We start from the raw sequence: 23,433 nt of genomic DNA, 5'->3' as shown, positions 1-23,433 counted from the left end.
TAACCTGGAAATTCTGGAGTCCTATTTAAACAGTAGAATTTAGCAACTATAGTCTAATTGTCAACCCACAATTCATGACAGTCACTGGATTAGGTTGCGCATAAAATAAAATATCTTGAATCGTGCATGATTGCTTGGACGTGTTAGATGAAACAGCGTATTTCTTGAATACCTCAACTAGTCTATTTGGTGGTCTTAATAAAGCACTACAAATGACTTTATAAGGTGATTACTCATGATTACATGTGATTACTCTCTTGGGTCCGACCAAATGATGTCACTGGTGATCACCAACTGCGGAAGTTAGTTTCACCAGTGACACCGGGGGAACATGTTAGTCTGCAGCCCTGTAATAGTCATTAACACGTAGGGTAGGTGTTGATTCAGGGGAACTGATATACCAAGCACTAATTTGCAATATAGCCTAAGTCATTAGCTTGGCTTTTATAACGTATAAAGCAGAGACAGACAGATAACAAGAAGACACACAGAGTGACAGCAGAGAAGATGCTGAGATAGATAGACAGCACAACTGGGAGGCAAACATGCGTGAGTTGGCGGATCGCAGTGATGTGGGCTGGGGAAGATAAAATGCCAGGGCCAGATTCTTGTCCCAGTCCGCCCCTGGTGAATGCCAAGCGTGTGTGTGTGTGTGTATATATTGCATGTGTTTGTGCATGCGTTCACACTTGTGTGTGTGCATACATGGGCATAATGTGTGTTTGTCTGTGTGTGTGTGCATGTATTTGCATGTGTGTGGTTTGTGTATATGTGTGTGTGTGTATGTGTGTGTGAACTTGCGTGCATCCTCGTGCATGTACAATATGTGCATATGTGTGTGTGAGCACCAACTCACCGTCGCAGCCTCGCTCCACCTGGCCCACCCTGTGGAGGGCATCTGCGATCAGGTCTGGCAGTCTCCCGTTGAGGTCCACCGAGGCCAGGCAGCCCTGGTACCCGTCCCGGGACGCGATCAGCTTGGGCAGGCTGTTGTACATGCTCTTCCCCACACCACCGATGTACAGCTCCCCTGGAGAGGAGAAGACAATAACAATGTGAGGAAAACTGGCCTACATACGATCAAACTCACAATGCACAATATCTTGGCTATGATTTGTAGTGGGGTGGACTTTAAGAAAGCCTCCCGAGAAAGGTATTGACTAGCTATTACTGCAGCCACATGCAAGGACTAGTGGTGTTTCCTCCTGAAAGCTATGCATCTCTGAAAATACAGGTACATTTTCCAGGTATAAGTTAGGCTACTGGCCTAGAGGAGGAAATGACTGGTTCAATAATCATTGTGAAAATGTGTTATTTGTAATCCCCCCCTCACCCCCCCAAAAAATGTTTTTTAGGTATAAATGTTTTGTCATTGTTGTTCCGAACCCACAAGTCGTTGCCACTCCCCACCCTGTCCATTGGTTTGTTGTGCCATTTGATCTGCCCTGTATGGAGCTTGCACAACCGGTTGGGCCTTTTTCCCCAGAGTACCCTGTACAGAGATGGCCCACGCCTGGTATGCAAACATACAGTACATGGCGTCAGAGATTTGGTCACCGGTCGAGTGTGTGTAGCTAGCTACCTAGTTTAAATATCAACAGTACAGCTTTTAACCTACATCATCAATATTCTGTCTGGTCTGCACAGTAGAGAGGCAGAAAGACAAAGAGGTAAATCACAATCAACTGATAGCCCACCCCCTTTTCCCGATGTCAATCACGTCTTTGGGAGGCACTGTATAGCTTGCTCACAATTTGTGTTGATGAATGAGTGTGTTGTTGCAGAAATAAATAGGCATCTGGAATGGGCATCTGGAATTAAAAATGTTTGCTACAGAGGCATTTGGTATGTTAGGAATTTTGAGATATGGGGGTAGGTGCCTTTTTTCCCCTTGCACCTGCACCCTGAAAGGTCTGCATGGCCCTGCAGCAAACTAACATGGTCGTAGTATTCCATCTATTCCACCTGTTTCATGTGCTTGCAGCTGGCTGAAAAAGTAGGCTATTCTTGGCTATATAACTGTAATAAATGTGCAGAGGCAAGTGTAGTCTAATTGATTGCTTCAAAAACGAAATGAAAAACATCAAGCAAATCTCAACAATGTTGTTGTTGGCTCAATCGCCTGCACTCATGTTAGGTTCAAGAACATGTGTAGGTAGCATTGCATCAACATGAGTGAGCACATAAAGACGGCCTCATGAAGACGAAATGCACATTGTTTTTGGTGACTGAATCGAAACCCATGCTTCTAGCTAACCTTTTGAAAACCTGATTAAAATACAATCATGTATGTACTACAGCCGTTATTACAATTCAACAGTCGTGTAAAGTACTTAAGTAAAAATACTTTTAAGTGCTACTTAAGTACATTTAAAACCAAATACTTTTAGACTTTTACTCAAGTAGTATTTTATTTGGTGACTTTCACTTTTACCTGAGTAATTTTCTTGTAACGTATCTTTACTTTTACTCTTTTACTAAGTATGACATTTTTTTTTCTCCCACCACTGCAATTCAATTTCAACATTTACCTCGTGACAATATTATTTATTCTGTCTGTTGTGTCTTATTTTGATATTTCACTGACAACAAATCGGGTGTTGAAGGGGAACCTAGCGCACTGAATCGTTTCCCGCCTATTTTTAATAGGCCCTATGCGCTTGTGTGTGATATAAAAAATGATTGGCTTTGTGTAGCCTGGCCCTAGGCTACTGTAAAGACTACGACTAGCCTACTCTACTCCTATTGCAGGTAGATGCCCTCTCAAGCATGACTTTAGATTTTATAATGAAAGTCTGTGTGCAGGAAATAGTTTGTAAACAAAGATTGAATAAACAGCTGTGACTGATTTGATAGAATCCAGCCCACTGGTTCATCACTCAATTTCTCCCCTCACAGCAAATGTTTGCTAATGTTTATTTATCATTCTGGTGTTTTACAGCACATTCCTACTGCTAGACAACCAACATTATTATACAAAACTACACGCGAGTAGACATTTTGGAAGAAGAGTTGAACTTAGACCTACACTTTCTGTGTCGCCGACCTGTTCTTAACACAGTAGAATATTTGTGGATTGATTAGGCAAGCGTGCATGTAGATATAGAATGGTCTATGACTATGTGGAGTTTTTTCTTTCCTAATGTCTTTATTTGTCAAAAGGGGGATTCTCCAGTTGAAACAATAACACATTTTCCACGCCCCTGTTTCTGTAAAAAGTTGAGGGATGGGGCTGGAGAAATGTAACCACTCAAATGTATACAGCTCTATGGATGCAAGAACTGACCAGTCATGATATCAGAATTACAGTTTTAATCATGTTTCGGCTATATAGTGTTTGTTTATAACTACTTTGTTTACGAACAATGTAAAATAAGCTTTGGGTTATGATGGGGTACAACAGTTGACCTAAGCTCATGAGGCATTTATAAGTTATATTATTCAAGAATAAATGGGTAGGCCTACAAATCGTTAATGTATAAATCCAAAAATAGATGTAGCAACGGCAGATTGTCCCTTTAAATGTTTATTTTAATTAAGCCTATGTTCTGATATGTTGAAAATGGCTATTGGCCATTGATTTTCAAGCTATCAAGAAGTAGGCCTATTACATATAAAAATAATTGTAAAACATTTAAAAATTTGATTTAAAAAAAATACAAAAGTTCAAAATAAAACAAAAAATAGGGGGAGAAAATGAAATGAATATTCAAAGAGTATGAGAAATAATTGAATTGATATCATTTGTAATCAATTAAGCTTTGCAGACATTTGGGAGTCTTTCCTGTGCTAAAGCCATTTAAGACCGACCAGAGAGGCCAAATCAATAAAACAGAGGGAGCAGACTGCAAATCAGCACATGTAGTTTAACAGTTCGACAGAAACAACATCTGTCGGAAATAGATAAAGCTGCACTGGAGAAAATAAACTAAAAATAGGGATTTTAAGGCTACCCTGTGGATGTCACTGCCCCCCCCCCCCCCCCCCCCCCCCACCTTCTCGCACTCTCTCTGTAGTCTCTCACTATCCAGTTACAAGACTTGAGAAATTGACATGCTGGCAGTGGCACTTCCTATTGGAGGACTGTCATGTCACAACAGCTGTTGATTCAGGTAGCCTGCCTGTAAACACTGGTCATCATAATGGAGTGGACCAAAGGCGTGACATTTAGAACCAGCTATAAGTGGTGAGGAATACTCCTGGGATCGAGTTCCACTCTGAGAAAATGCCCATAGTTATGGAATAGAGTGCATGTAACATGTCTCCACTGATCTGATTCACGGCATTGCGTTAAGGGGACTGAGAAAGGGTACTTACTGTACACAGGATTGGGATTGATGTTTGACGCAGACACAGTATTCCTTTCAACATTCCTTTGTGAGCTCTTAAATTCACATAACAATGTCTTTGGGAGGTGAGGATTTATGATTTTTCAAGCCAGAGATTGACCGTTATTGAAGATAGGCCAATTAAATACTGTCCATCTTTAATAACTATCTAAAGTAAAGCCATTGTATGTAAAAAAAAAATATATATATATATATATATATATTTATGCATTTTCTTTTTATCCATTTCTTATTTTTATGTTTAAAAAGTATGTTTTTTCTACTCAAAGGATATTGCAAAAGGCGTTGGTGAGAATGGCAAACTAAATTATGAAGAATCAGTGCATCAAAACTCCTTTGATGTAAGTACAATAAGAATAAAACAACTATTTTGCTCCTGGCATTTCTTATCATTTCTTCATTCATCCTTTATCTAAACCAGGAAGTCACATTGAAATGAAACAAAATACATTGTGGGTATATATTTCCCAAGGAACCATTGGCTAAAAGGGCAACCCTAGTAAATACAGGGCCATCATGCCGCCTTTGTCTAAATTCAGCAAAACTCTGGGGACTACATTCATAAAAGTGCCCCGAAAATTAATCTTTGGCTTTGAGAGAAGAAATAAGCCCACTAGGTCAAATAGTGTCAGAGAAATTGAATAAGTCAATTATGGTTCGCAGTTCTCTTCCTAAAACTAATGTGTGTTTGACACTTAATGCATCTCAGTCAAGGCTGTAAGGCATTCTAATCAATACTGTGGATTCATTAGCTGCATAACTGAACGATGCCCTCAAATTGTAGAGAAGAAGAATCGCTCCTCAAATATGCATTTTTATTGCTGACTTACTCCAAAAAGTAAGCCGTTTTTGAAAAGTTAGCAGACATTTCAAGAGTAAGGGACTGACTTGAATGCATTCGGGATGAGGAGAACTAACCTTCATTTGTATCAACGTTTTTGTTTTTTGAGAGACGTGTGTGTGGGGTATTGTGTGCCCCATTCCAGCTGCGTTCCTCTCTGGGTCCCTTCATTGGGTTGGTAATTGGTCTGTGGTAATTAGTGATCTCGTTCTCCCTCTCACTCCCCCTCTCTCCTTCTGTCTGGCTCTCACCGTGCCCTCAGAATGTCACCTCTCTTGGGTCAACCTTCCTCTTGCCTGTTAGGAGCACTTTCTTTCTTTGTGTGTGAGCGCTCTGTAATGTATTTCGACTCCTCTTAGAAACATAGTAAGACATTTTGTGGCCAGTGTTTTAGGTCATATTTGCTTGAGTACGGGTTTTGGGCTATGTATCCCTTTGTGAGACATAGTAAGAGAGTTCTGTGCTCCATTATGGGTCCTCCGTGAGATACTGTGAGAATGTTCTGTGCTCTATTTCTTCTTTTAGTGTTTTATAAGGTAACAGAATTGTGGTTAGTGTTTTGATTCTCCTCCACAGCCCAGGCAGTGATGAATGTTCTAGTGCACAGGTTCTGCGTCCCAAATGGCACCCTATTCCTTATATAGTGCACTACTTTTGACCAGGGCCTATTGGGCTGTGTTAAAAAAAATTGTGCACTATAATGGCGAGAAGGGTGCCATTTGGGATGCACTCGGAGTCTAGAGGTCCACCAGAGGGGACCAATTACAGCCTCTCAGACACGGCCGGGGCTACTTCCACTGTGCATCTGCGGTTACCATAACAACTTCTCAGGGGCCCCTGGGTAGGGCCGTGCTGCATCTGAGCAGACAGACAGAGAGAGGGCTGCTGGGATAGGGCCCCTGGAGGGCCACTAAGAGCAAGCTCAGTAACACCTGTGTCTGGTACACTGGTGACTTCATATTTTAAATAGGCTTGTACTGTAGTCAAACACTTGTCTACACAACTCTTCTATAGTCTTTTAAAAACAGATTAAAAAAACATTGTATCACAGCGCCTCCGCTCATTCTAAATATCTAATTTAACTGTACTGTATATAACAATATAAAGATGTACAGTATATGCTTGCAACGCAAGGATTGTAGGTTGGATTCCCACAGGGGATCAGTACGAAAAAAGTATGAAAATGTATGCGCTCACTACTCTGGATATATATATTGTGTAAATAGTATTTTTGTTGTCTCCTGGTGTCTATTTTGTTTTGAATGTAATATCATTTCTTATGTTTTTTTTTAGTGGGTAGATCAGCTTTAATATTGAGAGCTAGATTGTAGCTTCCATCAGTGTAATTGTCTGTATCACTTCCAATCCCCCATATATTTTTTGCAAAAATATATACATATACAGATATACATACATACGCATATAAAACCATACATATCTTAAAAAATATATATATTTCCTTTATTACCCTCCAACCCTACCACCCCTCCCCTCCCCGAATTGGAGAAAACTAGTGACAACACATAGGCCTGTATTTCCAGCTGATACATACTATATACATTTTATGGACACAGACTATTTTACAATAGTTTTATTTGTTTGTTTTTAACTCTTGTCCTTCCTCTACCCTTATCCTCTCCCATATATGTATGATGTTCATCAGGTTTGATTTATATTTGCCATATCTTGCAAACTGTACTCTTTCAAAAAAGATCTTAAACTATCTACGTTTTACGGACACAGCATGTTTTACATTAGTTATCTTGTTGTTATTAGTCCCAACCTTCAGCTCCATTCAACCCCTCACATCTATGCTCCTTCAGGCTATGGTCTATTTTTCTCCACTTCCTGTCTGACTGACGTATGCAAAGTAAACTGCCTGTTACTCAGGCCCAGAAGCCAGGATGTGCATATAATTGGTACCATTGGATAGAAAACTATTTGAAGTTTGTAGAAATGTTAAAATAATGTATGAGATTATAAAAAACAATTGATATGGTAGCCAGAAATCCAAAGAAAAACCAACCGGAAATGTTTTTGTTGAGAGCCCATGCACTTTCAATAGAAAGCTATGGGTCCTATGCAATTCCAGCTCCCAGATTGCAATTCCTATGGCTTCCACTAGATGTCAACAGTCTTTGTTCAAGGTTTTAGGCTTGTTTCTTTTGAGTTTTGGTACAGGGAGTCAGAGTTGGAAATCAGTTAGAAAGTATTTTGAATTGTTTTAACAAAGTTTAGCGGTAGCTTTTTGGATTATTTTCTCTGCATGTTGAGCGACTGGATTACTCAAATCGATGGCGCCAACTAAACACACTTTTTAGGATATAAAGAAGGATTTTATCTAAAAAAACAACCATGCATGTTGTAGCTGGGACCCTTGGGATTGCAAATCAGAGGAAGATATTCAAAAAGTAAGTGAATATTTAATCGCTAATTTTGATTTTACGAAGCCTGTGCTGGTTGAAAAATAAGACACTTGTATGTACCTAGATGTTTGATATCCATAATTTGTATGATTATTTATTTGAATTGCTGCAGAGCTGGGAAGGTTGTTGTCACGCCCTGGCCTTAGTTATCTTTGTTTTCTTTATTATTTTAGTTAGGTCAGGGTGTCCGTCCATCTGCCATGAGCCTTCAGAGCCGTCCGCCAGACAGGAGCCGCTAGAGCCTACCGTCAGACAGGAGCCGCTAGAGCCTACCGTCAGAAAGGAGCCGCTAGAGCCTACCGTCAGACAGGAGCCGCTAGAGCCTACCGTCAGACAGGATCAGCCAGAGCCGTCCGCCAGCCAGGATCAGCCAGAGCCGTCCGCCAGCCAGGATCAGCCAGAGCCGTCCGCCAGCCAGGATCAGCCAGAGCCGTCCGCCAGCCAGGATCAGCCAGAGCCGTCAGCCAGCCAGGATCAGCCAGAGCCGTCAGCCAGCCATGACCAGCCAGAGCCGTCAGCCAGCCATGACCAGCCAGAGCCGTCATCCAGCCATGACCAGCCAGAGCCGTCATCCAGCCAGGATCCGCCAGAGCCGTCATCCAGCCAGGATCCGCCAGAGCCAGCCAGGATCCGCCAGAGCCAGCCAGCCAGGATCCGCCAGAGCCAGCCAGCCAGGATCCGCCAGCCAGCTAGCCAGGATCCGCCCCTCAGTCCGGAGCCGCCCCTCAGTCCGGAGCCGCCCCTCAGTCCGGAGCCGCCCCTCAGTCCGGAGCTGCCCATCATTCCGGTGTTGCCCCTTAATCCAGTGGGGTTAATTTGGAGGGTGGCCATTTGGAGGAGGCTACCAAAGCGGGTATTGACAATGGTGGAGTGGGGGCCACGTCCCGCACCCGAGCCGCCGCCATGATGGGGCCCACCCCGGACCCTCCCCTTTCTTTCCCTGGCCTTAGTTATCTTTGTTTTCTTTATTATTTTAGTTAGGTCAGGGTGTGACATGGGGAATGTATGTGTTTTGTAGTGTCTAGGGGTGTTGTATGTGTATGAGGCAGTGTCTAGTGTAGTTGTCTAGGTAAGTCTATGGTTGCCTGAAGGGTTCTCAATCAGAGACAGCTGTCATTCATTGTCTCTGATTGGGAGCCATATTTAAGGCAGCCATAGGCATTAGGTTAATGTGGGTAATTGTCTATGTTGAACGTTTGTTGCTTGTCTATGCACTTACGTCATTTAGCTTCACGGTCGTTTGTTGTTTTGTTTAGTTTGTATTCAGTGTTCGTTTCGTGTTTTCCCTTCTCTAAATAAAAGAGAATGTATTTTGCACACGCTGCACCTTGGTCCTCTCTCTCACCCATAGACGATCGTGACAGCTGTATCCCCCACATAAATACAATTCTGTTGTTTGCAAGAATTCTCTATAATAATTTTAAGTTTAGAATCGGGCATCATTTTGCGTATCAATTCATAAACCATGTGCCATGGAATTGGCACGGATGTCAATTTGTTGGTCCTTTAATGAAACTGGTATACTTTTCTCTTCCATTTTTGCGGTATAGCCGCAATTAGTTGGTTGTAATTTTGGGTAGAGTTAGTTGCATGTATGACAACTCCACCTGTCGTATATATAATTTACAAAGATTATACTTTTGTTAAAACAATTTTTTTTCAATAATGTGTTTTTTATCAATTACTATATTTGGGTTTAACCACAATATTTGTTGTATTATTTGTTCTGTCTTTTATAGTGGATTAAATTGAAATTGCATGTCACGATCGTGTGGAGGATTGAAGGACCAAAACGCAGCTTTAGGAAAATAAGCCATCTTCTTTTATTTTTAAAGATGACGAAAAATAAACACGAAACACTTAATACAAACTAACAAAACAACAAACGATCGTGAAGCTAATAAACGTCGTGCACATACAACAGGCTACAAACGTTCTGACATAGACAATTACTCACAACCAATGAGAGCCTATGGCTACCCTAAATAAGGCTCCCAATCAGAGACAACCGAAATCAGCTGTCTCTAATTGGGAACTCATTCAGGTAACCATAGACTCTCCTAGATAACTAAACATACATAGACAACACTAGACACATGTACTCCACACAAACCCATATACTATACCCAACAACCCCTTTACCATAAAACACCCAAAACCAACAAAACACAAACATTCCCCATGTCACACCCTGACCTAACTAAAATAATAAAGAAAACAAAGAATACTAAGGCCAGGGCGTGACATAACCCCCCCCCCTTAAGGTGCGAACTCCGGGCGCACCATTACACAGTCTAGGGGAGGGTCTGGGTGGGCTTCCATCCACGGTGGCGGCTCCGGCTCTGGTCGTGGTCCCCACGTCACCACAGTCCCTAACCGCCTCCTTAGCTTCCTCCAGATGACCCCCCTCCACATTAACCACACTGCATTAAGGGGCAGTTCCGGACTAAGGGGCAGTACCAGGGTAAGGGGCAGTACCAGGGTAAGGGGCAGTACCAGGGTAAGGGGCAGTACCAGGGTAAGGGGCAGTACCAGGGTAAGGGGCAGTACCAGGGTGAGGGGCAGTACCAGGGTAAGAGGCAGCACCAGGGTAAGGGGCAGCACCAGGCTGAGGGACTGCAGCACCGGACTGAGGGACTGCAGCTCCGGACCGAGGGACGACCCATGGCTGGCTGACGGATCTGGCTGCTCATGGCTGGCTGACGGATCTGGCTGCTCATGGCTAGCTGACGGATCTGGCTGCTCATGGCTAGCTGACGGATCTGGCTGCTCATGGCTAGCTGACGGATCTGGCTGCTCATGGCTAGCTGACGGATCTGGCTGCTCATGGCTAGCTGACGGATCTGGCTGCTCATGGCTAGCTGACGGATCTGGCTGCTCATGGCTAGCTGACGGATCTGGCTGCTCATGGCTAGCTGACGGATCTGGATGCTCATGGCTAGCTGACGGATCTGGATGCTCATGGCTAGCTGACGGATCTGGCTGCTCATGGCTGGCTGACGGATCTGGCTGCTCATGGCTGGCTGACGGATCTGGCTGCTCATGGCTGGCTGACTGATCTGGCTGCTCCTGTCTGATTGGCGGCTCTGGCAGATCCTGTCTGGTTGGCGGCTCTGGCAGATCCTGTCTGGTTGGCGGCTCTGGCAGATCCTGTCTGGTTGGCGGCTCTGGCAGATCCTGTCTGACGGACGGCTCTAGCGGCTCCTGTCTGGCTGGCGGCTCTAGCGGCTCCTGTCTGGCGGACGGCTCAGTAGGCTCATGGCAGACGGGCGGCTTTGCAGGCTCATGGCAGACGGGCGGCTTTGCAGGCTCATTGCAGACGGATGGCTCAGACGGCGCTGGGGAGACGGATGGCTCAGATGGCGCTGGGGAGATGGATGGCTCAGATGTCGCTGGGGAGACGGATGGCTCAGATGGCACTTGGCAGACGGGCAGTTCAGTCATCGCTGTGCAGACGGCAGACTCCTGCCGGCTGAGGCGCACTGTAGGCCTGGTGCGTGGTGCCGGGACTGGTGGCACCGGGCTGGGGACACGCATCTCAGGGCTAGTGCGGGGAGCAGCAACAGGACGCACAGGACTCTGGGGACACACAGGAGGCTTGATGCGTAGTTTAGGCACTGGTGGTAAAGGGCTGGAGACACGCACCATATAGCTAGTGCGTGGAGGAGGCACTGGTGGTACTGGGTTGGGGCGGGAAGGTGGCGCCGGAAATACCGGACCGTGCAGGCGTACTGGCTCCCTTGAACGCCGAGCCTGCCCAACCTTACCTGGCTGTATGCTCCCCGTCGCCTGACCAGTGCGGGGAGGTGGAATAACCCGCACCGGCCTATGTAGGCGAACCGGGGACACCATGCGTAAGGCTGGTGCCATGTACGCCGGCCCGAGGAGACGCACTGGTGACCAGATGCGTTGGGCCGGCTTCATGACATACGGCTCAACGCTCAGTCTAGCCCGGCCGATACGTGGAGCTGAAATGTACCGAACCGGGCTATGCACGCGTACAGGAGACACCGTGCGCTCTACTGCGTAACACGGTGTCTGCCCGTACTCTCGCTCTCCACGGTAAGTACAGGGAGTAGGCGCAGGTTTCCTACCTGACTTCGCCACACTCCCTTTAAGGCCCCCCCCAAGAAATTTTTGGGTTGTACTCACGGGTTTCCAGCCTTGTCTCCGTGCTGCCTCCTCATATCGCCTCCTCTCGGCTTTAGCTGCCTCCAGCTCTTCACGAGGAAGGCAATATTCTCCCGGTTGAGCCCACGGCCCCTTACCATCCAGTATCTCCTCCCATGTCCATGAATCCTGTGGAGGTAGGTCCTGTTGCCGCTTTCCATGCCGCTTGGTCCTATAATGGTGAGTAATTCTGTCTATGTCAGAACGTTTGTAGCCTGTTGTATGTGCACGACGTTTATTAGCTTCACGATCGTTTGTTGTTTTTGTTAGTTTGTATTAAGTGTTTCGTGTTTATTTTTCGTCATCTTTTAAAATAAAAGAAGATGGCTTACTTTCCAAATGCTGCGTTTTGGTCCATCAATCCACCACACGATCGTGACATTGCAACCAACTGTCTATGGCTTGTTTTAAAAAATATCGATATTTGGGAGATGATTTCCTTTTCAAATAACTGAAAGTTAGAAGTTGTAATATGAATAAAGGGAAAAATGCCTTTCTTGAACATAATGTAGGGTGAGACATTCTTACTAATTTTCTAGAGAACCAGTTTGGATTTAAGTATAACTTTTGTATGACTGAAGCCTTTAGTGAGAGGTCTAATGTTTTAATATTTAATCCTTTCTGCCCTCGGAATTCATATTCATTATATAAAAAAGGCCTGTTTAATTTTGTTTGGCTAGCCGTTCCAAATGAAATTGAATATATTTTTCTCATATAATAAAAAAAACGGTTTGCTAGGTGTAGGCAAGACCATAAGCAAATAGGTAAACTGGGATATGACTAAAGAGTTAATCAGGGAGATTTTTTCAAAAATAGAAAGGTATTTACCTTTCCATGGTAGCAAGATCTTATCTATTTTTGCTAACTTTCTATAAAAATGTATTAGAGTGAGATCATTTATTTATTTTGGGATATGTATACCGCGTATATCCACATCACCATCAGACCATTTTATTAGTAAACTACATGGTAAAGTAAAGGTGCTATTTTTTTGCGATCCAATACATCATATCATCACTTGGTTGTAATCCAGAGAGGTTAGAGAAAATATCTAGATCCTCTGAGGCTGTGGAGGGATCCAAGTTGTGGATTTAAAGAAAACATGAATCATCAGCATACAATGACACCTTTGTTTTTAATCCCTGCATTACTAATCCCTTGATATTATTGTTGGATCTAATTTTAATAGCTAACTTTTCGATGGTCATAATAAATAGATATGCCGATAGTGGACAACCTTGTTTAACTCCTCTTGACAATTTAAAACTTTCTGAGAAGTAGCCATTATTTACTATTTTACACCTAGGGTTACTATATATGATTTTAACCCATTTTATAAGAGATTTTCCAAAATTGAAATGTTCCAGGCATTTATATATAAACTCCAGTCGTACTTTATCAAAAGCCTTTTCAAGTCCGCTATGAATAGCAGGCCTGGTTTCCCAGATTTTTGATTTTGATCGTGTTTTATTATTTCCAGTACTTGCCTCATATTATCTCCAATTTATCGTCCATGTAAAAAACCTGTCTGATTAGAATGAATAATGTCCAACAATACCTTTTTAATTCTATGCGCTATACATTGCTAGAATTTCTGCATCACAACACTGAAGTGTAAGGGGCCTCCAATTTCTTTAATGGACTGGATTTCCCACTTGTATCCTGTTTCAGTAATAATGAAATCAGACCTTGTTGAGTTTACATAGGAGTTAAACATGCTACTAACGATCCTCTCAGTATATCAAAAAAGGTTTGGTATACCTCAACTGGTATGCCATCCAACCCTGGAGTTTTCCCAGACTTAAAGGCTTTAATTGCATAAAGAAGTTCCTCCTCTGTAATTTCACCTAATTTCACCTGGCTGTTAATTTTACAATACTAATAGAAAAAATCGATACAATTAGCTTCGGTTAGAGGAGATGGAGGAGACTGAAACAAAAACATATGCTTAAAGTACTTTGCTTCCTCTTTCAAAATATAATTTGGTGAATCATATGTGACTCCATCATTTGTAACAAGTTTCAGTAAATCGTTTTTGGTAGCATGTTGAAGATGAAAAAAAACAATTGGTGCATTTTTCCCCATTTTCCATCAAGTTTGCTTTATTATTATAATATATTACACTTGATATTTGTTGAAAAAGCTCATCCATTTCCTTTTTGTTTTTCCTCTAAGTTATTATGCGTTTCTATGGTACAGTTTTAGATCTTATGTTGTTCTTCTCTATAACTGTTGTCACGACTTCGACCGAGGCAGGCTCTCCTTCCCGTGCGGGTGGCGTTCGGCGGTCGTCGTCACCGGCCTATTAGCTGCCACTGATCCTTTTCTCCCCCTCCCTATGTGGTTATTGGGTTCACCTGTGGTGTATTAGGGTTAATTAGTTGGGCTTATTAGTCAGCCGGCCCGCACGTTTCTTTGTGCGGGATTGTTTGTTTGTAAGTAGTGGTGTTGATTGTGTGCTACATGTTTTCTGGACTGAGTTCTTTTACCCCGTGTCTGGGGTTGGTTATATTGTACACCCAGTGTGTTAATAGGGTGGACTAGTTGGTCCGTGTTCATTAAAGAACATTTTGTATTGGCACCTGCTGTTTCCTGCGTGTTGACTCCGCACTCCGACACCCAGGCCTTACAACTGTTCTGTACCTAGTCATGTATTTGTATGTTTTATGTGGAGCTCAGGAAGAGTGCACGTGCAGCAGTTAATGGAGATCCTAATCAACTAAACTATGGCACTGACTAACCTTAGTTCACTTGACCTGCAGTCAATCAACTCACTTACAGTATCATCTCAATTCAGAATGATGATACTCTATATTGTACCATTTTCTCGGCACATTTCCCTAAAATAGACTGCTTTTGTCAATCAGCTGTCCCTTAGACCAAGGCTACTGTGAAATCCAAAGATACTCCTTAGACACTGTCCCCTCAAATTGCCTCCCTAACACAGAAACAAACATTAAGTCTCATTAAAAAGTCTATTATAAACCTCTCCCTCCAGCTATCTGGTTTATTGGCAACCTTGTTGATTTTCCTCCAGCCATCACAAGAAGAGAGTATTTGTCTGGCTGGCGCTAACTGCCTCTAATTGACACAAATTGAATGGACGTTGATGCTGACACACACACACACATACGCACACACGCACACTGGATGAATGGCTGGCAGAAGCTGTGCAGTAGAGGGCCAAGGCTGGAGGACATCAATGGGAGTATTGTATAGGAGCAGGCAGGGAATCTTTGATTGTAAATTACATTGCAGTTCGACTCGGCAGAGTGCCACAACAAGCTGATTGCAGTAAATGAATGTTGTCGCCGCTTGGAGTGTTAACTGATGAAACCAAATTATCGGTTGTATTATTATTATTATTATTATTATTGTGTCCCATATTGTGCTTGTGAGTGAGTGTGACAACTCCATGTGTAGGGATTCAAAACGAGCTAAAATATTTGCCTATACCTGCAGGTGAATTTAGAAATGTAGTTTCAAATGATACGTTGGAAAGTTCATCCCACTCTGTTCATTAGGCTACTTTAATTGGTGACATGTGCACTTTCTGGTTCTCTCTAGGGAATCTCTGATGCCATTTTGATAGGTGTTGTTGTGTATGTCAGAAATGGCCTCCACACAGTACAATAGAACCACAACAAAAAGGACAGCATTTCTGTCACGTCGACATTCTGCTTTGTGGCAGTACTCAACCCCCTTCCCTTGCTCACACACCTGGGCGTCATTCCGCCATTGTTCTACATACACGCACGCACACACACAGACATACCTCAGTGGATTTATCCTTTCTTTGGCAGCCCAGTTCTGAGTGCCCTACACAATGAAATCACCTGGGTGCTCTGTATATCCAGTGCCCTCCAGTCTAGTCAAGAGAGGTGAAGGAGAGGATGAAATGGAGGGAGGGAGAGGGAGATGAGGCAGAGCGAGAAAGAGAGAGAGAGGAGTCAGAAAAAGAAAGAGGTAGAAGAGAGAGAGAGAAAGAGCGAACGCAGGCATGCCAAGTAGGAGTGTCTCATCTGCTCCAAATCCACTCTCTTTCACAATGACTAGCCATACAGCCTCCCTGGCCCACATGGTTCTTCCCACCCAGGCATGTTACTAAGTGGGGCATCAGTGAAGCAGTATCTTGGGGAAGGGCACCATAGCTACAGGCCTTCTCGGGCAGCTAAGCCCAGGAGAGAGCAGTCTCCATGGGCTATAAATGCTGCTCCTGTGGGCAGTCTGGCTGACATGCATCAAAGCTCTTTATACACACACTGTGTGTGTGTGTGTTTGTCTCTCTCTCTTTGTAGTCTGTGAACACACACACACACACACACAGCAAAGTGACACGCCTACACTCTCCAATAGCCTCTCTCATGTCTTCAACTCCCTGATCCAACAGCTCGGGACAAAATCCCTAGTTCTCACTCACGTTTCCACACAATACCTCCACAACAGTCTCCAATAGTACAGGCTGTGCCTCCACATTCACGCTCCTATTGAGAGATGTTTGTCAGGTCTAACTGCTAACAGCCAGACCTTGAGAGCTTTTCAACTGCACTGAATGGAGGCCTCTGTTTAACTGTGACACTCTCCAAGATTGGATAGAGTAAAACTGACAGGCGTCATTACACAGTTCCATGCCTGCTTTCTCTCCCTTGCTATATCTCGCTATGTATCTATATATATATTTTTCTCTCTCTCTCTCTCTCTCTCTCTCTCTCTCTCTCTCTCTCACTCTCTCTCTCGTGAGAGGGCTGTCAGCAGGGTGATGGAGAGGGGGACACGCGCCTGTTAAAACACAAGTGCGACAACGCCCGTCCGTCAGGGGGACATTTTTACTGGGCAGCCCTGTCAGAGGGAAGAGCCCAGCCTATCGGATGCTGGGGAATTATGACTGATGGGGGATTTGGCCACTGTTGTTGTCTCCTAAATCAACTGCCCTCCCCTCTCCTCCCCTCTGCTCGCCTCACTGCGCTGTAGTAGTCAGCAGTATAGGGCAACAAACTGGATAATGTGCTGCTATCCACTGGTGGTCAACACACTCTCCCACACAAACCAAAACACAGGGAAAGGCGGCCATTTTGTTATGGCTGAACTACACAGCAAAATCAATGACTCAAGGTAACCCTGAACTCATTGTGAAACGCTTTATGAAACTCTGCTTTCGCCAACCACTCGCCAAACGCGATTCGCTCCGGTGGAGATCGATGTGACAAAGACCAGCACAACAAAGGAGAACATTTTGAACAAAGTGTTTGTCCTCTGCTAAACCTTAACCCACAGCTATCCTCAATGTACCTGCTTATATCCCCTAATGGGAGTCATTGATTTCAGGTCTTTATTTTGTTACCTGCTTTAACAGACACACAACACACACATGGTTTCTACTAGTGTCTCTAACAGACACGCAGCACACTCACGTGCTCCAGAAAAGTGTCTTTCCTCTCCCTCCGTTTTCAACAGAACTCTAGCAGCCAGCAGGCGAGGAGAAGCAGGGAGGAGGGAGGGAGGGAAAATGGCCACTGCTCTGAGTAATACCACAGTAAATTGTGGTCTACCACAGGTCAGTGGAAAAATTTAAAACACTGCTCAATCGCAGCACTCAAGCGGCTTGCCTATCACTTATTCACAGAGCACTGCCTGGGAGGTAGAAAGGCATAAGAGAGGGGGATAGTAAGATATATAATTGCATAATAATACATATTTATAGGAGTGAGGCGGGGAGAAACCATTTGATGATGTTGATCATGAAAGTTCTGCCAACGTTGATTATGACCTTGTAGATTATGTTGATACTCATTACAAAAGGGAAAATTAACTACATCCTAATACGCTTATAGGATACCAATGGAGTTATTTGAGATGATTATGCAAATACACGCAAGCTCTGCTTCAGCACATCTTCATCAAATCAAATCTCTGCACACCTTTCACTTCTCTCTCAAAATGGAAATCAGAAATCCGGCCTGTCTCATACAGAAATCTGTCTCATACATATACTGTCATCTGTCTGTCAAATAAACCACATGTTCATAATGGGTACACATTACATAATAATTATTGTATTATCATGTTATGTACACATAGTCATCTCTCTGTCAAATAAACTATCTCTGAGAGGAACAGATATGAAAAGGCTGAATGTCGAATGGCAAAAACGAAATTGTGTCCTTCCTCCTCTCTCCTACATGCTAATGATAAACATCGATGCCGTCTCTGCATATGTATGCCTGTATGTGTATCTCTATGTGTGAAAGATACGTAAGATGCCATTCCATTAGGTTGGCTTAAAGCTCCCCCTTCATTTAATAGGCCTTAAAAACAAGTTATGTTTCAACAAACAGAGAATTCCCGGTGGAAGGCCGCATGATGTTAGATAAAAATGCACTTCTTCTCTACCCCAGTTTTCCATGGGGATACTCCGTGATACTTCACAACTCACATTCAATTACCAGCCCTCTACTCCTCCCGTCGCTCCCCCACTGCGAGTGGACCGCACAGAGCTACTCTGTATGGAGCGAGGGAGGAGAGAAGAGAGGGAGGCGAAATCTATTTTTCCCCACATAATGGAATAGACCTGACATTGTAGAAATGACATTTCCTCTCCACCAGAATAATGGAGGAGCAATATCCCCTTTAGACATGAGGACACGTGTGTAGCATTGGAAGGTGCTCAATTGGCAGTGTCTTACATGTGCGTCATGCCTGACACAATGGGGTTTGAATGGATGTATAATGTCAATTGTGTTGGTGCCACTGTGGTCAAGGCTGAGTGTGCATTGGCATTTGTGGCATTGTCGTCAATAGAGTCAAAAGCCATATTGAACAATACTGTTACAGTATGTGCTTAAGATTGTGTAATCACAAGGTTGGCGAGTAGTCACACACACACACACACACGGCACTCTCACCCCCATCCCCACTCCCCCCCACCTCCCACCCACATACAAAGTCAGATCACAGTCATACACTGAGCCCCCCACATACACAAACACACTTGGTGTCTCCCTCTCCTCTGGGTTGATGGTCGATAGCCATTAGGGTAAGGGGTGCTGATCGATGCAGGCCCAATTTAGCGGCCAGGGGATGTGTGGGCGGCACATGGCCACAGCTAGTTAAAGACATCAACCAGGACCACACGTCACCAACGAGCACCAACACAACGTGCCTACTTCAGGGACCCAGCCAATCATCTGGTCCCGCTCCTCTGTAACCACCGACAACCAGCAAACACCAACCAGTCAGGGTTAAGTCCTTCTTGGCAACGGAGAGACCTACCACAAAAATAGAGTAACATAGTAGTATTGGCTCCAATGCTACAGACCAATTTATTTTCAGAGCGCCAACAGAAATAAGACATAGTACAGCAGGACACAATTACTCAACGTTTTCTTTTCACCTTTACTCTGATCTTAACCTACCGCTTGGTGCTAATCGATTCTATAGCGAGGGTGTCATTCCAACTAGTGAACTTTATGTATTGGCGATGCTAGCCTGCTAGTCATTAGCGCTAGCTCTAAAGTGTGGGTGTCTCCTCTCCCTTCCTCGTGCTAATGATGATGTGATGCCTCCACAGCATACCGACCGAGACGTTTTAACACAAGTAATTATGTTTTAGCACTACTGCAGGTGTCATTACAGAAAGGTTAATTGGCTAAATTGCCATTGTTGGAAAAGAGATCGGTAGGTAACAGTTAACCATGTCATAACAGCGGACATAACCTGTTATAATATGGTCGTAACACTGTCATGAAACATTTATTGAGACCTGTTGTGAAATATATTGTGTTATTTTATGGCTGGTTATGACACCTACATAAGTGTCAAACCACAAAACCTACCACACAAGGCAAAACATTCCATTACACCATAGCCTACGTGTCAAAGGTATGTTTATGTTCCATATATATATACACACATGCACACACACACACACACACACACACACACACACACACACACACACACACACACACACACACACTACCAGACAAAAGTTGACACACCTACTCATTCAAGGGTTTTTCTTTATTTTTACTATTTTCTACATAGTAGAATAACAGTGAAGACATCAACACTATGAAATGTAGTAACCAAAAAAGTGTTTAACAAATCAAAATATATTTTATATTTGAGATTCTTCAAAGTAGCCACCCTTTGCCTTGATGACAGCTCTGCACACACCTGGCATTCTCTCAACCAGCTACACCTGGAATGTTTTTCCAACAGTCTTGAAGGAGTTCCCACATATGCTGAGCACTTGTTGGCTGCTTTTCCTTCACTCTGCATTCCAACTCATCCCAAACCATCTCAATTGGGTTGAGGTCGGGTGATTGTCGAGGCTAGGTCATCTGATACAGCACTCCATCACTCTCCTTCTTAGTCAAATAGCACTTACACAGCCTGGAGGTGTGTTGGGTCATTGTCCTGTTGAAAAACAAATGATAGTCCCACTAAACACAAACCAGATGGGATGGTGTATCACTGCAGAATACTATGGAAGCCATGCTGGTTAAGTGTGCCTTGAATTCTAAATAAATCACTGACAGTGTCCCCAGCAAAGCACCCCCACACCATCACACCTCCATGCTTCACGGTGGGAACCACACATGCTGAGATCATCAGTTCACCTACTCTGCGTCTCACAAAGACATGGCGGTTGGAACCAATAATCTCAAAAAGGACAGATTTCCAATGGTCTAATGTCCATTGCTTGTGTTTCTTGGTCCAAGCAAGTCTCTTCTTATTATTGTTGTCCTTTAGTAATGGTTTCTTTGCAGCAATTCGACCATGAAGGCCTGATTCATGCAGTCCCCTCTGAACAGTTGGGCTGCAATTTCTGAGGCTGGTAACTCTAATGATCTTATCCTCTGCAGCAGAGGTAACTCTGGGTCTTCATTTCTTGTGGCGGTCCTCATGAGAGCCAGTTTCATCATAGTGCCTGATGGTTTTTGTGACTGCACTTGAAGAATCTTTCAAAGATCTTGAAATTTTTCATGCCATAATATGTGACCGGTTTCAAAGAAACTAGGCGTATGTCACTGCTCTCCTGTGAAGTCACAACTCTCCTGTGAAGTCACGACTTCACAGGAGAGCAGTTTGAACGAAAAATAAAAATGTTTATCAAAATGCGTTTTCTTGGCAGAAATGCCTTCTTGAACATGTGAACTTTCATGTGCCTTAATAACACACTTGTATGCCATCTGTAAATACGAATACAATTGTTAAATTAGCCTTGTTGATTAAGCCACAGGCAAAGTCGGCAACCTTCCCACTAGCCATGATTGGATGAGATAATGAGTGGGCTGGATATGCCGAGAGAGGAGTTTGGGTTGGTCTGCCATATAGAGGGCTTCTGTCTATTTGAGCTCGTCAGTCTGTGTTGGTAATCCTGTCGAACACGGCTTTAAAAATATACATTTTGCAGTGGAGCTGCATAAGTGTTGCTCACCGCTTTCTGGTAGATCGAGTTTTGAAATCAGTGGAAGTAGAGTATGATAGCTAAAGAGATGGAGAAAACACCTGTTTCCGGATTACATCTTCAAACTAAGGGCAACCATGGCATGGCATTCCTGACAGGGAGACGCGTCCATCATGCATGATGATGTAAACAGGTAAGATAGCTAATATTAGGATAGCTACTAGCTACATTTTCAGATATTACACGTTTCTAATTTTGACAGATAGTGGTTTCATTTCAAGCTAAGGTTTACTGTTACTGTAGCTAGCTAGCTAAAGTTAGCTGGCTGGCTCCTTAGCTGTTATTATTCCCAGAGACGTTTTTTTCTTCTAGTTAGAGCCTAATATTATCTAGCTAACATTGAACCTGGTTGGTTAGCTCCCGGCACTGTGGCATTGTTGGCACTTTGTTCATTGTTGTTTAACTAGCTAACGTTGGCTGGCTGGTTTGGTCTTTTACCCTATAGGGTTATCTTCTGTATACCACCCCTACCTTCTCACAACACAACTGATTGGCTCAAACTCATTAAGAATGAAAGAAATTCCACAATTTACATACCTCTTGAGGCTGGTTGAGAGAATGCCAAGACTGTGCAAAGCTGTCATCAATGGAAAGGGTGGCTACTTTGAAGAGTTTGAAACATAACATATTTTTGTATTTGTTTAACACTTTTTGGTTACTATATGATTCCATATGTGTTATTTCATAGTTTTAATGTCTTCACTATTATTCTACAATGAAGAAAAAAAATATACAGTTGAAGTCAGAAGTTTACATACACCTCAGCCAAATACATTTCAACTCAGTTTTTCACAATTCCTGACATTTAATCCTAGCAAAAATTCCTTGTCTTAGGTCAGTTAGGATCACCACTTTATTTTAAGAATGTGAAATGTCAGAATAAAAGTAGAGAGAATGTTTTATTTAAGCTTTAATTTCTATCATCCCATTACCAGTGGGTCAGAAGTTTGTATACACTCAATTAGTATTTGGTAGCATTGCCTTCAAAATGTTTAACTTGGGTCAAACATTTCAGGTAGCCTTCCACAAGCTTCCCACAATAAGTTGGGTGAATTTTGGCCCATTCCTTCTGACAGAGCTTGTGTAACTGAGTCAGGTTGTAGGCCTCCTTGCTCGCACGTGCTTTTTCAGTTCTGCCCACACATTTTCTATAGCTTTGAGGTCAGGGCTTGTGATGGCCACTCCAATACCTTGCCTTTGTTGTCCTTAAGCCATTTTGCCGCAACTTTGGAAGTATGCTTGGGGTCATTGTCCATTTGGAAGACCCATTTGCGACCAAGCTTTAACTTCATGACTGATGTCTTGAGATGTTGCTTCAATATATCTACATAAATCTCCTCCCTCATGATGCCATCTATTTTGTGAAGTGCACCAGTCCCTCCTGCAGCAAAGCACCCCCACAACATGATGCTGCCACCCCCGTGCTTCACGGTTGGGATGGTGTTCTTCGGCTTGCAAGCAGGAGCAGATTTAAGGAGCAGGACAAGACACTTTTTTTATGACTGATATAAGGGCATGTACGTGATAGGTCTATCTGGCTGATATGATTATGATGGTCATAATGCTTCTTGACAGTGTCATGAAGTGTATTTCCCACAAGTTATTTAAAATATGACGAAGGAAAAAAAACATGACTATAATGAATCCATTACGACAACAACAAAGCATGTAAGAAACAAACATTCAAACGAAAGGAAACTTCTTGACAGGGCAAAAACATATTTGAATAAATGTGGGGTTTGACACTCTTATGTAGGTGTCATAACCAGCCATAACATAACACAATATATGTCACACCAGGTGTAGATATATGGGTTATAGACAGTATTTTGACCATATTATGACAGGTTATGACAAGTTATGTCGCTGTTATGACATATTATGACATGATTATGACACTGGAGGTCAAGTGTTACCCTGAGATCATTTTAAACATGTTCTTTTTCAAATCCAATCGGCTTTATTAACCTTTTCTCAATAGGGGGTGCTGTTGGCACTTTGTAATAATTTCGTTCCCAAATTAAAGCCATAATTTCTTCCTACTCGGTAGGTCAAAGTGAATTAGGAGCCAAATTCCACATAATACCCTCACTGTTTTCTGTCCAAATATCAGATTTCTCTCTCTAGTGGAGATTAATTAATTATAGTAGCAAGCTAACACGTCCTTCTGCTGTC

General features: G+C 43.2%; 1 protein-coding gene across 8 annotated transcripts in view; it reads right to left on the bottom strand.

Annotated features, from left to right (window-relative positions):
* LOC129835211 (neurexin-2-like) overlaps positions 1 to 23,433 on the bottom strand; it is a 616,507-nt gene that overhangs the window by 9,498 nt on the left and 583,576 nt on the right. For all 8 annotated transcript variants that reach the window (XM_055900712.1, XM_055900716.1, XM_055900714.1 and 5 more), the window contains one exon: positions 857 to 1,030. In XM_055900712.1, the coding sequence (XP_055756687.1) occupies positions 857 to 1,030 (174 nt within the window). The remainder of the gene's footprint in view (positions 1 to 856; positions 1,031 to 23,433) is intronic.

The sequence above is a fragment of the Salvelinus fontinalis genome, chromosome 36 (assembly GCF_029448725.1).
Source record: "Salvelinus fontinalis isolate EN_2023a chromosome 36, ASM2944872v1, whole genome shotgun sequence".
Classification (NCBI taxonomy): domain Eukaryota; kingdom Metazoa; phylum Chordata; class Actinopteri; order Salmoniformes; family Salmonidae; genus Salvelinus; species Salvelinus fontinalis.
Note: the sequence above shows the minus strand (reverse complement) of the source record. Positions and strands in the feature narration are given on the sequence as shown.